Genomic DNA, 16,146 nt, shown 5'->3' on the forward strand with positions numbered 1-16,146 from the left:
CAAGTTCCTTTCTATAATTTGCTAAAATTTACATCTTATTCATGACTTTGATTTTATGTTCAACTTGGCTCACCTGTAAATGAGGAGGCATTGTATCAATATTGAGACTTTTTTGATACTATTTTCAGGATAAGTACTAGAGGTCTGGAAGTTTTCAACATTTCCAAAATGTTGTGAAGCTGGGAGCAATGTAGTCACTGTTCTCCTGGTCAGCACTTTGTTCTTTAACCAGGAAACGTTCCCCTCCCCAGCTGCTGCAACTAGCAGTGTTGTTCTGGCCCTGAAACTCTGACCATATACTCTTCTCTTTCCTGTCATACCACAAGTGATCTCCTATGTCATGTAACTGGCACCCAGAATTGATTATGCAAATAGAATTGACAATCAATGCCAGATGTACCTTGGATCAATAAAGTATCTTTTGTAAACTCTTTCTGATGGGTTGTCTAAACTCCTTATCTCTGGGCTGAGAGCTCTGAAACCTGTTGCTGTAGAGCTAACTCCTAAGGCCCTACTCCTGTTATACTCTGGGACTCTTCTTCAGATGTCCTTAGTTGTGTCAGGTTGGGAAAAAGTCTCCATTTGACATTTTCATGGCTCTGTGATCCTTGAATCACACTCACTGAGGTGATACATTTGTTCCATTATGAGAGAAAGTAAGAAAATGGGACCAATATTTAAGAAAAACTAAAATAAATGCTATATTCATTAGTTAGAGAAGTTTCTCTCTAATGAATGTTGGATGATAAGTAGATTTATATCAGATAAATTTGTAGTAAATGGTGTATCAGAAGCTATTTTGATAGAAAAATAGAATCCACATTTTTTTCCTTCTATCTGATAAACTAAAAATGTAGGAATCATCCTGTCTCCCAATGCCTTGGTGGTCTAGGCCCAATATTAGAAAGTCTCATTTACAAGGACATATGAAAGAAATTGTCTCATCAGTTGTAGTTCTGTTGAAAAAGCCAGCTCCTGCAATTGTAATAATTTTTAGTCGCTTCTACCTGCTGTTCTAATTGTCCCAGTCCCATAAATTCTACAAGTTTATAATTCCAAATACTCCCTCTTTTTTAAAAATTACTTATTTGGTCTTCTTTTTCTCTACCTTTTCATCTCTTGGGAAATGTTTTACTTATCCTAATAAACCATAGAAAGCTGCTACATGATTGTGTTCTTTAAGTGCACCTGAAAGTTCAAAGGAGCTAAAAGCTGTATCTTGGGCATAAAAGTCAGGTTCCTCAGCATTGGTGATTAATGTATTTACTTTAAGTCTCATCTCCTCTCTTTGATCCACAGTCATTGGACCCTCTCTCATTGGTATGCTCTCAGGTCAAAATAATTCTTCAATATCGTATATTAGTATGCTCACATAAGGAGTGTATTCATTGAGTGGAAATATGGTAGATGTGATTTCCTTCAGTAAATAAAATTTCTCTGTGATTGTATCTCTTTTTCACTCTTTATCTCTATGTCTCTGTCTGTTTCTCTCTCTCTCTGACTATTTTTCTAAGCTTTGTCTGCTGTTTCTCTCTTCTTGTTGCTCTGTTTTGATATCTCAGTATTCTATTTCTGTCACATTCTCTCTTCTGTATTTGTCTCCCTTTCTCTCTGTCCATTTTTCTCTGTCTTTCTCTCTGTCATGCTGAACGCCATCGAGGCTGTGAGATTAACACGGCTACTCACAAGCTCTGACAATCCAGCACGGCAGGTTGTCAGGAGGATGGAAGCTTCACACTCAGTTTACCCTATGCGATTCTTTTTGCAATGACATTCATTTGCGCTAAAATTGTTACAATTAATATCCTAATCCAGCTTCAAGGAGACACAGAGAAACAGTATAGGTTCAAGGCAAGAACAATCACACTCACAGACTACCCACTATCCCAAAATAAACCCCTGTATAACCCCCTAGAGTATAGACATTTCCCTTAGAATCAGTCTAGCAAAAAACCAGTAGTTATTGAGTTAATGCAAGTTTCTGAAGTTCTCAGCAAGAAAATACCTGGCCTGAGTTTGTTCCCAAATTCCTACAGACCATGGAAACAGTAAAACACAAGAAAATTAAGGCAATGACAAATTAGCACAGAATCACCCTACCGGAACTGTATTCTTAGAGATCCTATAACAGAGAAAAAACACCATGGGAACAAAACATTGGACCAGATTGATATTATTGTATTCTATTAAATGTAATCAACTGCCATAACCATTTCCTTGATTTATGATGAAAATGAAGAATATAACGTAAATATATATATATATGATTTAATTAGTTAAAAGAAAATTAAATATTATGCTTAGCTAGTAACTGATGTACTTGTACCTTACGCATGGCTGAAAATAATAAGATTAAACCAAGCCAAACCGTAATGAATAATTTTTGACAAGCTTGCTTCTTTGTTTAGCCACAAAAAGATAATTAGTAAATGCCAATCATATAATGTTTTAAAAGTTAATATGTGATTTTGAATGTATGGGGAAATCAAAACCTGTATGAGATCATACAGAAAAAGGGGTATAAAAATAAAAATCAGCAGATGGCACAAGAGAGAAGGAACAGCCTCTGCAATTTCACTTGCATTCTGGCTCATTTTCATTCTTCGCCATGCCATCCTACCTCCAGAGATCCAACCAAGCGAAGAGCGGGCTCTTTGCACTGTCATTTCTATCTTATTCCCTCTGTCAGTGTCTACATTGGATTTTCTCTCTGTGTTTGTGTCTTTCTTTCCTCCATCCTACATATTTATACCTGAATTAATCCAAATGAATATTTCATTCCCCTTCCACAATATATTTTTTTAATATTTTATGTTCTTAATATTTGTAAAATCAAGAAGTAGAAGAGCAGCTAAGTTCATTACTTAATGGTGCCACATGATATTAGTTTTCTCCTTCTCCTTTGGAAAATAGAATAAATATATTTTATATGACAAAAGGCCAAGAACCAATCTTTGGTTTATTCCATTCTTTACTTTCTCTCAAACTGATATCAAACCACCAATGTTTATTCTTTGAATCATACTATTAAATCAATTTCTAGTCTATGTTTCTCTATCACATAAAAAAGCAAAAATATCTTTTATTTTACTGTTTCTTCATGCTCTATTGGTATGATTTTCCTCATAACTTAATTATTTCTCCAATTAGCAAACGTAATTCCTGACACATAAATAATGAAACTCTTATTCCTATCAAAGTAGAGCTAAGCAAAATGCATTTGAACATTAAACACATCTGATAATATAATCCTTGATCTTCATATATAAACTCCCATTTCAATTAATAGATAAGAGAGTAATTCTTCATTACAAGTTGAAGTCATATCTAATCTCTACTTTGATTGATGCCCTGAATTTTTTATCTCATTTAATTAAAAATTAACTTGATCCTTATTTTTTTTGAAAAAATTACAACCCATAATTTCTTATATCATAATATAACAAATAACAATGGAAAAATAAATCATATTAATAAAATATATTAATAAACATTTCATTATTCTTTAATCAATTGGCATATCTTTATTTCAAATTTCATGTGATCTAACAAAATGTTGCTACAAATAATTTTGGATATCTTGGGCTTTCCAGTATGAGTTCCATAGGGAATATATCTCATCTTAAGTGACAGATGAAAAGGAATTTCAATTGCTTGAACATTTTTGATTTGTGTAAAATGGGGCAGAGGCACCTAGTTGGTAGAGTAGATGTAGTACTAGGCCTGAAATCTGAAAGACTCATCTTCCTTAGAGTAAATATGACCTTAGACAGAAATAATAATATACAAATAAGATACATATTTGAAACCAGGAAAGTCACAACTCTGTTTAGAGTAGTTCCTATTCTATAAAATGACCTAGAGAAACAAATGACAAATCACTTAGTATTTTTGTAAAGAACACCTCAAATGGGTTTTTGAAGAATTTAACATGACTGAAATGCTTGAACAACAAGAAAATGAGAAAGAAAAAGGTTAATTTTCTTACCAAGGTAAACAAATCTAGTAAATGTTAGAAACCACAATTGAACTCAGGTCATTGCTATTCCAAGCGTAGGACTATTGCCATGACAATATCTAATCTTTCTCCTCAAAACAATAACAAAAACAGAAAAAATGACAAATTGTAATTTCCAAGAATATGAACCAGAAGATTTTGGACACTGAATTTATTGATATGATAATAAAAATATCCTCTGGGAGAAAAATGCCTAAACTGTTTCTGATAATTCTTATTTCCAAAATATGTGTATCTTGTGCACATGTACAGATATGCATATGCAGGTACATATGAATAAGTATTTCATTTATTTGAAACAGATATATAATATTTATAATAATAGTAATAAGAGTAGGTGATTACATTTTATAGCACCTACTATATGCCAAGTACTATGTAATGTATTTTACACACATTATCTCAATTGTTCCTCACAAAGAAATAAAAAGACAGCAGCTATTACTTTCCCTTTTTTTATAAATGAAGAAGCTAAATAGAAAATTTATAATCTCAGTTTTCTGAGTTCTGAATTCTGAGTTCAAATTTGAACTAAGGTTTTCCTGACTAGGTTTATTGTTTTATCTACTAGGCCATCTAACTTCCTCTAAGTAAAATATGTATGTCCAATACATAACAGACCAAGTGATATTAACACAGTTTTCAGAAGAATAATAATTTATCAATAATAATTAAAAATTAATCAAAGAAGAGAATGAAAAATCAATATAATTCTCTCTTTTTACTTCATGCCCAGTAAAAAAGGTGAAAACCAAAGTGAAAATTTAGATTTCCAGCAAGAAGACAAGAATAATGATATCTTTATGATAAAGTTAATTTATCCAGAATCTGTTTGGAATTTTGCAAGAAACATCACTGAGCTATTCACTCTCCTGTAAAGAATAGTCTGAACATTGTTACATATTAGATGGAGATCAACGACAGAAAAAAAATATCTCACAGAAACCAAAATATTTATAAAACATTTTCTGTGGAAAAAAGAAACATTAAAAAACCTGGAATGAAAATGTGAAACAATTGGTGAATAATTAAACACACATGGCACGGGGCATTAATTAATTATTATGATAGAAGGAAATAAGAAATGAAAGAGATATGGGGAATTTTTTTTCTTGAATTGAAATCAAGAAAAGAAAGAGGAACAGTGTTCTACCATACTACAAACTGAAACAATAGTAACAAGCAATTTTGATTAATTTACTGAGATTAATTGCACTAAAAAATCTTAGTCTTGGTGAACAAATGAAAAATCTTATTTCCCTTCTTAGCAATGATATTTGATAGAGCAAATGTAAGAATATTGGATGGGCTATCAGGAATGACTGCTTTAATGCTAACTTTTCTTGAAATCTTTTTTCTTTGTTTAAAAAAAGAAAGTAAGTGTATGAATTATTCTGAGAAATTTTGTGATTAGAAAATAAAATGCATGAAAACTATAGAAAAATAAAAATAGCTAAAAAAGGAAAAAAATGTATTTATTTGGACTTTTTTTGTCTTTAAGTGAAGGCCCCACCCCCTAAAATTAGATGCTAGAGTGGATAAAGAATATTCTATTAAAGGTACTTTTCATTTCCTGGCCATTCTCTTTCCTGAATTTCTGTTTTAAGTGGGATTGTAAATTTCAAAGCTGACATAAAGCTTATGAATCAATAACCATCAACCCTTTCCAAGTGAGAGAAATGAGGCAGAAAAAAAGCCCAAACTTACCTTTCTCAGTTGCAATTAAGTCATATTCCATGACTTCTTTCAGTAATAAATAAATCGAAGTTATATAGGCATATAGTAGCTGCCATACATTAATTTCTTTAATTCTTACACATATTATCAGATCTAAACCTCACATTGGCACTTAATGAAAGTGCTGAAGATATCTACATTTTATAAATTAGGAAACTGAGTTTCAGTAATGTGAATGCTTTGCCCAAACGTCTACACTGATTTTTAGAGTGAGGATTTGAACTTAATGTTTGTATTACTGTCAGTTCAGGACTTCACTACATTATGTCTCACCTAAGCATTTCAATATGGCATAAAGAAACATCATTCTCTTTAAAAAGGACCTATTTCCTTTCTAAAAATGATTGTTTCATCAAAATCTATTTAAGCCCTTTAAAGAGAAGTGATTCCTGGTTTTTTAGCCCTGTGGGGACAGCTCTTCTCCCATGCCACTTGCCACATTTTAATGAGTTGGAAAGTATTCTGCATGAAATATCTAAACATCTCTTAATGAGGCATTGTTATATAGTGGAAAAAATTTGGGGCTTTGAGTCATGAGACCATGTTGCCTTATTAACTTTGAAACTTCTTACCTGTTTACCTGTCTCTTAATTTGAATTTTTCTGTACATTAACTAAGAATTATGCTGTTTTCTTGGCAAATATACTAGAAATGTTTGCCATTTTCTTCTGCAAATCATTTTTTAAACCCTTAACTTCTGTCTTAGAGTCAATACTGTGTATTGGCTCCAAGGCAGAAGAGTGGTAAGGGCTAGGCAATGGGGATCAAGTGACTTGTCCAGGGTCATATGGCTGGGAAGTTTCTGAGGCCAGATTTGAACCTAGGACCTCCTGTCTCTAGGCCTGGCTCTAAATCCACTGAGCTACCCAGTTGTCCCCACTTGCAAATCATTTCGCAGATGAGGAAACTAAGTAAAACAGGGTAAAGTGACTTGCTTGGGGATTACACATTTACTATATATCTGTGGTCAGATTTGAACTTGGCAAGTTGAATCTTCCTGACTTTGGGCTAGTTACTTTATTATTTGTGCAGTTTACCTCCCCCATGATTAGCTAAGGAATATACAAATCCTCTTTTTTATCACACTTCACAAGTCTGTCCTAAATTGAATTATAGGAAATGGACTTAGGAGTCAAATCTATTATCAGAAGTGTTCTTTGCAATAATGGCAATCAGTGTAGGTATTTCAAAGTTAGGAGCCAGTTTTTTTTAATATTCTGACAGACTCTTATTGTTGTATAAGTTAGCAATGGTTTAGGAATTATTTTTACCTTGAATATTAATTAAGTTTATGTCCCTATTTAGGAGAAGCTAAGAATGATTATAGGAAAATCTATTATGAAATGTATAATTTTACATGAATATGAATTGTTATTATAAAAAGAAGATAGTACTTTGACAAATGTAATTGTCAAAAAAGAGAGATTTTCTTGCAGTGTCAGTGGAAGTGAAGAAAGGAAACAAAAAAGACCTATATTTGAAGCAAATCTAATGAGGTGCTAATATTAGGCCAAGAGCTAGTTGGGATGGAGAAAGACAGCTCTTTTAAACAATGACTGTTACAAGGTAAGGTTGGCTAGAGTGATGCTACACCTAGGTAACTAGATGCATTAGATTAGATAAGTTGTTTGGATGTTGATTGGAATTCACTAATACAGATCATGGAATCTGGAATTGGATAAAATTTTTTAAATTATCATTGTGTTCAATATCATAACTGTCCTTAATTCTTGTGTGCCAGCATAGGAATTGCTGTTACTTTAGTATTCTATTCAATATCTGGAATTTGGGAGCCTAAAGGACATATTTTGGACTGTCAATAAAACATGTTAAATATTTAAATGTTTAAGTATTACATGATGAGCAAAAGTGAAGGAATAAAACATTATTAGCAAAGTAGATTTCCAAGATAATAAGGAAAACATATTGTAAACTCCTATCCACAAGAGAAGAAGGAACTACTTGAGTTTGAGTGCAGATCAAAGCATGTCATTTTCTTTCACTCATGAGTTTTTTAACATATATGTTTTATATTATGACATAAGCAATATGGAAATATGTTTTGCATGAGAGCACAGTATATTTGCCATACTGGATTTTGGGAGAAGAAAAAATACAGAAAATTTGAATCCTAAAATATCAGAAAATGATTGTCAAAAATTGTTTCTAGATAGGAGTAGAGGCAAGACAGTGGCTTAGAAGTAGCAAAAGCTGAAAACACTCTGACAAATCCTTCCCTAATCAGAAAAAGTATCTCAAAATGACAGGAGTCAAAAACCAACAGCAAGGTGGAACCCCTGCTCACCTGATGAATACAACTTGAAAGGTAGGCAGAGACAGTCAATTTTCATGGGACAAGAGGGAAATGGTAGCAAACTACACACAGAAGAGTGCTGGTTGAAGCCCTTTCCCCCCACATCCCTTCCACTAACCACTCAAAATTTCAAGTCTAGGCAAAGGGCAACTTTGGCATCCCAGGACCATAACTACACAACCAAAAGAGCACCTCACAACCCAGAATTTCAGGACCTGGTACCACCTCAATGAAGCCAAAAAGTCCTTAGCACTTGGCTCTTTCAAGCCTGTACTGGAAGTGAAGACCTATCCCTACGGCAAAATAGTCCACAGTGCAGAGTCCTGTTATTAGCTGAGGAGACAGAATTAACAGCTTTCAGAATCCCCAGGTCACAGGCATAAACAGACTAGGAAAATGAGCAAACAGTGAAAGAAACACCTACACCTGGAACATTTCTATAGAGTCAAAAAGCAAACAACAGACTGAAAAGGGAAGAGTGAGATCCAAGAGACCATATGCAAAACTTTAAAGAAAAATAGAAATAGTCTCAAACACTGAAAGAATTCAAAAAAGGAATTCAAAACTCAAATAAGACAAGTCACATAAAAATGAGAAAAAGAAATGAAAGTATTGCAAAAAAAAATAACAGCTTAAAAAGCAAAACTGGTCAACTTGAAAAAGAAGCACAAAAATCCAATAAAGAAAAGAGCTTTGAAAAAACAGAATTGATCTACTGGGAAAAGAAGCAAAGAAGTCCAATGAAGAAAAGAGTTCCGTGAAAAGTAAAAAGGAACAAATGGAAAAGGAGAATAAAAAAGTCATGGAAGAAACTTATGCTTTAAAAATTAGAATTGGACAAATAGAAAGAAAGGGAAAGAGGGAGGGATTAAAAATAAAACACTGATATGGAAGAAAACAGTGAAAGGAGAAAGGGAAGGATTAAAAGAAAAAAATAAAATGGAGGGGAGTACACAAATGGTAATCATAACTGTGAATGTAAATGGGATGAACTCATCCATAAAACAAAAACAGATAGCAGAGAGGATTAAAATCTAGAATCCTAACATATGTTGTTTATAAGAAACACATTTGAGGCAGTTAGATACACACAGAGTAAAGGAAAGAGATTGGAGCAGAATCTATTGGGCTTCAAAACTAAGAAAAAAAAGCAGAAGTCATAATTGCAGACAAAGCTAAAAATAAAATAGATCTGATTAAAAGACCTAAAGAAGGTAATCATAAATTGATAAAGGATAGTATAAATGATGAAGTAATATCAGTACTAAACATAAATGCACCAAATGACATAGCATCCAGATTTTTAAAGAAGAAATTAAAGGAGCTTAAGGAGGAAATAGATAGTAAAACTATACCAGTAGATAACCTCAACCTTCCCCTCTCAGAACTAGATAAACATAAGCAATAAATAAATAAGAAGTAAAGCAATTGAATGACATTTTAGAAAAAAATATATTTAATCCATATATAGTAAAAGTTGAATAGGGATAAGAAGGAATAATACATTCTTTTCAGTAACAAATTATATATGTGTGTGTGTGTGTGTGGTACATAGTCATTTACATGTATACATGTAAATGACCATGTACTTGGCAAAAAAATTCACAACCAAATTAAGAAAAGCAGCAATAATAAATTAAATTTATTCATATCATAATGCAAAAAAATTCCGGTAAATAAGTGTTCCTTGAAAAGGAAATTAAAAAATTAATTTGAAACTAAATTTTCTAATTCTTTAAAATGGATGAGTCAAAGAACAAATCATAGAACCAATCCCTGACTTCATTGAAGAGAATGACTATGAGGAGACAACATATTAAAATTTATGGAATTCAGTCAAATCAATACTCAGGGGAAAATTTATATCCCTGAGTGTTTATATCAATAAAATAGAGAAAAAGCAGATTGATGAAATGTGCATGCAACCAAAAAGAAAAGAACTAAGAAAAGAAAAAAAAAAGAAAATTCTTGATTTAAAGACTAAATTGGAAATCCAAAAAATAAAAAGAGAAATGAAGGAAATTAAAAGAAATATTGAACTAATAAATAAACTAGGAGCTGGTTCAGTAGGGGGAAATTACTTCTTTATATTTTTATTTTTATTTTGAGTATTTTCCCATAATTGCATGTTTCATGTTCTTTCCCTCTCCCCAAATCCCCCAAACCCCTTTAGCCATTGCACAATTCTACTAGGTTTTATATGTATCACTGATTAAGAGCTAATTCCATATTATTGATAGCTGGAATAGAGTTATTTTTTAGAGTTATCGTTATCCCCAATAACATTCCCATCAGCCCATGTGTTCAAGCAGTTGTTTTTCCTCTGTGTTTCTCCTCCCACAGTTCTTCTTCTGAATGTGGCTACTTTTCTTTCTTATAAGTCCCTCATCCTTGCTCTTGATTCTTGCATTTCTGCTAGTAGAGAAGTACAATTATGATTGATTGTACCACAGTGTATCAGCCTCTGTGTACAATGTTATCCTGGTTCTGTTCCTTTCACTCTGCATCAATTCCTGGAGGTCATTCCAGTTCACATGGAATTCCTCCAGTTTATTATTCCTTTGAGTACAATAGTATTCCATCACCAACAGATACCACAATTTGTTCAGCCATTCCCCAATCAAAGGACATTCTCTCATTTCTCCAATTTTTTGCAATCACAAAGAGTGTGGCTATAAATATTTTTGTATGTCTTTTTCCTTACTATCTCTATGGGATATAAACCAAGCAACGCTACTATGGCTGGATCAAAAGGCAGACAGTTTTTAAAGCCCTTTGGGCATAGTTCCATCCAGAATGGTTGGATCAATTCACAACTCCACCGGTAATGCATTAATGTCCCAATTTTGCCACATCCCTTCCAACATTTATTATTCTCCCCTGCTGTCATTTTAGCCAATCTGCTATGTGTGAGGTGATACTTCAGAGTTATTTTGATTTGTATTTCTCTAATTAGTAGAGATTTAGAACATTTTCTCATGTGCTTATTGATAGCTTTGATTTCTTTATCTGAGAATTGCCTATTCATGTCAATAGGGGGGAATTAAATAAAGCATTGTTTATTTTGATTAAAAGAAAAGAAAGAAGTTAATCAAATTTCCAGTATCAAAAATTAAAATGGTGATATCACGTCAAATGAAGAGAAAATTAAAACAATAATTATGAGCTATTTTGCCCAATTATATGGCAATAAATCTGATAATCTAGGTAAAATGGATGAATATTTTCAAAAATATAAATTGCCAAGATTAACAATATAGGAAATAAAATACTTAAGTAATCCCATCTCAGAAAAATAATTTAAACTAGTCATTAATCAACTCCCCAAGAGAAAATCCCCAGGGTCAGATGGATTCCCAAGTGAATTCTATCAAAAAATTAATCCTGGGGGCAGCTGGGTAGCTCAGTGGAGTGAGAGTCAGGCCTAGAGACAGGAGGTCCTAGGTTCAAACCTGGCCTCAGCCACTTCCCAGCTGTGTGACCCTGGGCAAGTCACTTGACCCCCATTGCCCACCCTTACCAATCTCCCACCTATGAGACAATACACTGAAGTACAAGGGTTTAAAAAAATTAATCCCAATAACATACAAACTATTTGGCAAAATGAGCAAAGGAAGAGTCCTACAAAAAAATTTTTATGACAAAAATAGGGTGCTGATACCTAAGCCAGGAAGAACAAAAGCAGAAAAAGAAAATTACATACCAATCTTCTCCATAAACATTGATTCAAAAACTTTAAATAAAATACCAGCAAAGAGACTATAAAGATTTATTCACTATGACATTGTGGAATTATGTCAGGAATCCAAGACTGCTTTAATATTAGGAAAAATATCAGCACATTTGATATTAGTCATCAAACTAACAGAAATCACATAATTATCTCAGTAGATGCAAAAAGAGTCTTTGACAAAATACAACACTCATTCCTGTCAAAAACACTAGAAAGCATGGGGATAAAAGCACCTTTCCATAAAATAATAAGTAGTATTTATTTAAAACCATCACCACCTGCCATCTGCTATGGAGATGAGTTAGAACCTTTCCCAATAATATTAGGAGTAAAGTAAGGATGCTCATTATCACCAATATTATTTAATATTGCACTAGAAATGCTAGTGTTAGCAACTAGAGAGGGAAAAGAAACTAAAAGAATTAAAGTAGGCAACGAGGAAACTAAACTTTCACTCTTTGTTGATGATATGATGGTATACTTTTAGAATCATAACAAATCAACTAAAAAGCTAGTAGAAATAATTAATAATTTTAGTAAAGTTGTAGGATACAAAATAAATCTGAATTAATTCATCAGCATAAATATATATATATATTTCCAATAACATCAATAGCAAGAGTTAGAAAGAGAAGCTCCATTTCAAATCACTCTAGACCAGTATTGGGCAAACTTTTTAAAGAGGGGGCCAAAGGAAAGAAGAAAAACATTTTACAAAATTCTTATATTTTTTTGTGATACTAAGTTCTATTAATGACTGAACAATTATGAAGGAGAAAGGTCACATCCAGCCCCAAGGGCCATAGTTTGCCCATCACTGCTCTAGACAATATAAAATACTTGTGAATACATTTGCCAAAATAAATATTGGAATTATATGAACACAATACCAAAATATTTTTCATACATACAAAATTAAATTTAAACAAATGAAATTAATTATTCATGGGCAGGCTGAATTAATATAATAAAAATGATATTCTTATCTAAGTAGATTTACTAATTCAGTGCCGTACTAATCAACACCAAAAATTCCTTCACAGAACTAGAAAAAAATAAAAAAATCCATCTGGAAGAAAATAATGTCAAGACTATCAAAGGAACTATTGAAAAAATTGTGAAGTATAGTGGACTACCAGTAATATTTCTTAAACTGTACTATCAAGTAGTAGTAATTAAACAATCTGGTACTGAAGGGTGGAAGAATAGAATAGAATAGGGGTAAATGACCTCAGCAGTTTAGTGGTTGATAATCCCAAAGATCCCACCATTTTTGATTGAAACCCACTATTTGACAATAACTACTAGGGAAATTTGAAAACATTATGGCAAAAATTAGATTTAGACCAATATCTCACACCCTATACCAAGATAAGGTAAAAATGGGTCTATAATTTGAATGTAGTGATATTATAAGTAAATTGGGGGGGGGGAAGCTGGGTGGCTCAGTGGATTGAGAGCCAGGCCTATAGACGGGAGGTCCTAGGTTCAAATCTGACCTCAGATACTTCCCAGCTGTGTGACCCTGGGCAAGTCACTTGACCCCCATTGCCTAGCCCTTATCCCTCTTCTGCCTTGGAGCCAATACACAGTATTGACTCAAGACAGAAGGTAAGGGTTCTTAAAAAAATAAGTAAATTAGGGGGACATAGAATGATTTACTTTTCAGATCTATAGAGAAGGTAAGAATTTATGACCAAAGAAAAGATAGAGAACATTACAAGATATAAGATATATAACTTTGATTATATCAAATTAAAAAGGTTTTGTACATACAAAACCAATACAACCAAATTAGAAAGGAAATAAAAAAATGGTGAAAAATTTATGAAAACTCTCTCTGATAAAGATCTCATTTCTCAAATATATAAAGAATGAATTCAATTTTATAAGAATGCATATTGTTCCCCAATTAATAAATGGTCAAAGGATATAAATAGGCAGTTTTTAGATGAAGGAATCAAAGCTATAAATAATCATATAAAAATGTTCTAAATTGCTCTTTATTAGAGAAATACTCATTAAAACCACCATGAGGAGCCACTTCACACCTATCAGATTGGTCAACATGACAGGAAAGGCAAATGATAAATGTTGAAGGGAATGTGGCAAAATTGGGATACTAATGCATTTCTGGTGCAATCGTGAAGTGATCCAACCATTCTGGAGGGAATTTGCAATTATGCCTAAACGTCTATAAAAGAATAAAGATAGTTCTATTATTTCAGAAAATTTTAAAGTATTTGGAAAAGAGTAAATTTAAATGAAGATATTGTGATTTTTTCAAAGAGCTTAAGTTAATAAACAAAACAACATAAAGGCATTGGTGAAGATAAAAAATTTGTAAAAGGTTCAAGATTCTTTAATTTACCCTAGAAAGCAAATTAATCTTTCTTCTCCTGTTTTTCCATTATTCTGTCTCTATTCTATTTTGTTTCTCTAACTCTATCATTCTTTGTCTCTGCTGACATGGCTAGCTGAATCACTGCCTCTCTTTCTCTCTGTATTTATGCCTCTATTTCTATGCCTTACCCCACCCTTTCTCTTCTTGATTTCCCTCTCTTCTATACAATATAATTAAATTGATTTTTTTTCAAAAGTGATAATTTCAAGTGTTTCTATGAAAGTAGTAGGAAGCATCGCATAATTATAATGAAGGTACCAGATGATATTTCTCATAATTTAAATAGTAGCAATTTATTCAATCTCAAAGATAAGCAGAAGAGTCAGTTTTAGGCAGATGTCTTTTCATTTCAACCAAATCTCATTTGTGTTCATTTTTGGTGCAATGGAAAAATAAGCAAATTTGCATGTTTGTAGCAAATAAGGAATAAGAGAAGGGAAAATTGATCCATGTCCTTATTCACTTAGGAAGTAGTTTCCTCAGTGCAGCAATGACATCCTTATTTCTCAGACTATATATTAGAGGGTTAAACATTGGAGTCACAGTGGTATAGACAAGAGCAAAAATTTTTACTGATTCTCCTGAGGACTTGGGCTGCAAATACACAATGCTTGCCGACCCATAGAATAAGCCCACTACTGTGAGATGAGAAAAGCAAGTGGAGAAGGCTTTGATTCTCCCAGAGTTTGAAGGTAACTTCAAAATAGTGGTGATGATTTTAATGTAGGATGTAAGTATCAACAGAAAGGGAATTAGAATTAATAGCAGAGCAGGAACAGCAACAAAGATCTCTGTCTTATGTGTGTCTCCACAGGCTAACTCCAGTAATGGTGGGGCATCACAGAAAATATGATTCAGCTTGTTTGGACCACAAAAGTGCAGATGAAATATCTGGTACGTCTCTACAAATAGTATTGGGATACCAATCATCCAGGAAGCCACAACCAGTTGGACACATAACTTGTGATTCATGATGAGAGGGTAGTAGAGAGGTTTACATATGGCTACATAACGGTCATAAGCCATCACAGCTAGGAGCAAGCATTCAGCACTACCAAGAATATAAAGGAAGAATGTTTGTACAGCACAGGCTAAGAACGAAATAGTTTTCATCTGAGTCCAGAGATCTGCCAACATTCTTGGGATAGTGACTGATGTGTAACAGATTTCCAAGAAAGAAAAGTTCCCAAGGAAAAAATACATAGGGGTTTGGAGACCTGAGTCAATCTTGGTTATGACAATGAGGAGGCCATTTCCTAATATTATACTTATGTAAATGATAAAGAAAATCCCAAACAGAATACCTTGGAGTTTGGGAAGATCAGAAAATCCCAGGAGAATGAATTCAGTCACAACTGTGAAGTTGTCCCCTGCCATTGTGCTCTTCTTCTACTTGTTGAAATGATGAATTCAAAAATAGACAATCATTTTCCTTCTGTACTCCTCAGTTTTCCTTTCAGCAAAGAAGAGAAATTTGAATTATAGGAAATGAAAGATCCATGCTGGGTTTAATACATGGAACCCCACCCCCACAGCATTCTATGTCATATCTTTTAGGTCCTTCTGCATTATTTGAAGGAAAAAAGTCAAAACCACCCAATAAGTGATTATGAAGTGCTTCCTGTGTGCTAAAAACCATGTTAACATGCTATGACTACATTTCTTGGATATTTGAATGGAAATTAAGAAGCATTGAATGACATCTAAAATCTGTAAAAAATCTACCTTAGTCTCATGAATGTCAACAGAAATACCAGTCTAACATATATTTAATATTTTTGTTTTCTAAAATAGTTATCTTCACATAGCAGAAACAATTGTGTTCATGTAAGTGATGAGATAGAGGAAAAAGACATGCTATGAAGTGTCCCAATTAGGATATCCCTTATTGTTTTGTACTTTTTGCCTCCCTACCTTTGCCCATTGTATATATATATGCA

The 16,146-nt window shown here is 33.0% G+C and overlaps 1 protein-coding gene across 1 annotated transcript; it reads right to left on the reverse strand.

Moving 5' to 3' along the window:
- Positions 1 to 14,665: 14,665 nt before the first annotated feature.
- On the reverse strand, positions 14,666 to 15,583 carry LOC123252148 (olfactory receptor 10AG1-like). The gene has a single exon (XM_044681543.1). It carries the CDS (start codon positions 15,581 to 15,583, stop codon positions 14,666 to 14,668), a length of 918 nt encoding a protein of 305 aa, XP_044537478.1.
- Positions 15,584 to 16,146: the final 563 nt, after the last annotated feature.

Source organism: Gracilinanus agilis, chromosome 6 (assembly GCF_016433145.1).
Source record: "Gracilinanus agilis isolate LMUSP501 chromosome 6, AgileGrace, whole genome shotgun sequence".
NCBI classification, from domain to species: domain Eukaryota; kingdom Metazoa; phylum Chordata; class Mammalia; order Didelphimorphia; family Didelphidae; genus Gracilinanus; species Gracilinanus agilis.

Excerpts from the sequence above, each read along its gene's own strand:
- LOC123252148 (XM_044681543.1), bottom strand. The coding sequence starts at position 15,583 with ATGGCAGGGGACAACTTCACAGTTGTGACTGAATTCATTCTCCTGGGA.